We start from the raw sequence: 2,388 nt of genomic DNA on the forward strand, positions 1-2,388 counted from the left end.
AGAGCAAAATAAACCTTCCATTTTTGGTTGATTTTCAGTAGATTATCTTACCCTTTGCATGTGCTATTATTGCTAGACAAAATATCTAGTAATTTATCTATTTGTATCTAATGGGAATGAATATTATCATCTTTTACTACGTAAAATTATAATTAGAACTCACGAAAGACACACAATTTACATTCAAGTGGTAAAAAGGGCGATTCGCTCGCCCCCAGCGCCCCCGTCAACCCGTCCCTAGGCCAACACGGAGGAGGTAAATCACGGGTGGCTACTAGCCATTAGTGCAAATGACCAAGACATGAGAGAGGTTATGCTCGGTCATGTCGAGTTTTGACCTCAAAATATCATGTGGCAACACCCCATGTTTTAACCATCGTACCACCGAGGAGGCCACAATTTACATTCAAAGCACTATTCATGAAACTCTCAAATTTTTTTAAATATTCAATCCCACGCTGCAACAAATTAATTGAAGAAGAGAGAAGAGATGATGAGATCCTGAAATCTTATATAGATGGCCAATTAATTAATTAAGAGCCACATAGACTCCGATCGCCTTTAGATACTTATCGTACTGGCCAAAGAACCCAACAATTCGACCATGCATGATCGGAACAGTGAACTCGTCGCCGCCTCCTCCCCCAAAAGCCCCATGCGCATTTCCTAAGTTGGTCTTAAATTTGAGCTGAGAGATACAACGTTCGCCTTCATAAGCACCGACGAATCCAGCCATCGAGTTGATATATTCGCCAGGAACGAGTGTGAACTGCAAGAACGATCGATCGATCGATATAACGATGTTTACTATCTATCCATGTAGAGTGCGTGTTGGCGACTTCACGTACCGTGTGATGGGCGCCGCCACCGCTGCCGCCTAGTCGACGTGTTTCAAAATGTTTCCCGTCGACAACATAGGAGATCGCCAAATTATCGACGATGTATCCTGTGTGGAGTCTGACCTTTGTGATTTGGGACGCAGATCGACCAATGTCAAAGTGACAGTCTCCACCAACTCCCCATGGCCCAAGCTTGATGATATTTGGGAACCCTAAAACATATAGATATCAGAATTTAATAACTTGTCATTAATTACTGTAAAAACAAGTTAATTGAGAAGAGAAAGGTAGATATAGGAGAATGAATTAATTAATTAATTAAAGCTCACTGATGCGTGTGAAATCCTCATAGATAGCAGCCACTTGGCCTTCCAATGACTCCAGGTCACGCTTCCGCTGCTTGGCTTCCTCACTTGTAAGTCCTTCGCGATTGTCTTCTTCGATCTTACTTTTGAAACCGTTCGGTTCAGCTTTAAGCTCTTTCATTGCTATCTTCAACTTGTTGATATCAGTTTTGGGCTGCCCACCGGATTTCCATAACCCGCCGAACCAATTGTTGCAGGTTACGGTGAGGTTAAAAGGGACAAAAACCATGGCTAGCTAGCTTGCAAGCAGCAGGCCGATCGAGGCTTTGGTAGCGATGGAGGATTGACAAGGCTAGAGGAGAGACATCTTTTTTACAGACTCAAGAGACAGAGAGACAAATGCTCCCACGGCCTGATGTGCAGTTGGGTATAGATCTATCAATAGATAGATCTATACCCAACTTGCATATGCTGTGTTATTATATATATATATATATAATTACCATCGTGGGTTGAATCAGTTAAAGTATTTTTAATATATATATATATATATATATATATATATATATATATATATATAATTACCATCGTGGGTTGAATCAGTCAAAGTCTTTTTAAAATCGGATATTTCAATTAGATAAACAAAGGCAATACAGTCCAAATAGAACACTTTAATCAAGTTTTTCTCTTATTATGATTTTTTTTTTTTTGTAAATATCTCCTCTCTTTCTAGTATTTTTAATATTCTCAAGCTCATGAATCTCTGGCAACCAAATAATATATTGTTTCCTTCTCTTCGATTTTTCTTTAATTTCTATTTCTGTTTTTCGTTCCTCCCCTTTCTCTTTCGTTTTTATTTCTTATATAGCTGGATCAACTGATATGATTCACTGGGATCACTAAAACTTCCAATTAATTCTGAAAATATTATTTAGTTAGATTCTGATGTCAGGCCGCGACCACCAACCCCGAATCGGATATAGCGACTCCACCGATTCTCGATTGATGGCGAGAAAACTAATGATCGGATACAACCAAGCACCACCGACCTATAGAATTTCTCCAATAAAAGATCTTTTAGTCTTTAGGAAGAGGAAATAGAACTTATTCTTCAAATGCCTCTCTTCACCCATTACATCTCCTTAATTATGTAAACTTTGCTAATAGCAAAGTTCAATTAAACAAGTATACATTTAAGTGTCATTTAAACAAATACATGCAACTAGAGAAATGAAGGAAAGGTT

General features: G+C 38.7%; 1 protein-coding gene across 1 annotated transcript; it reads right to left on the reverse strand.

Annotated features, from left to right (window-relative positions):
- Window positions 1–415: 415 nt before the first annotated feature.
- LOC122043432 (protein GOS9-like) lies at window positions 416–1,606 on the reverse strand. Its single transcript, XM_042604031.1, has 3 exons — window positions 1,169–1,606; window positions 849–1,051; window positions 416–769 (listed from the first exon to the last, which is right to left on the reverse strand). Exons 1-3 carry the CDS (start codon window positions 1,431–1,433, stop codon window positions 530–532), a joined length of 708 nt encoding a protein of 235 aa, XP_042459965.1. The 5' UTR covers window positions 1,434–1,606; the 3' UTR covers window positions 416–529.
- Window positions 1,607–2,388: the final 782 nt, after the last annotated feature.

Source organism: Zingiber officinale, chromosome 2A (assembly GCF_018446385.1).
Source record: "Zingiber officinale cultivar Zhangliang chromosome 2A, Zo_v1.1, whole genome shotgun sequence".
NCBI classification, from domain to species: Eukaryota; Viridiplantae; Streptophyta; class Magnoliopsida; order Zingiberales; family Zingiberaceae; genus Zingiber; species Zingiber officinale.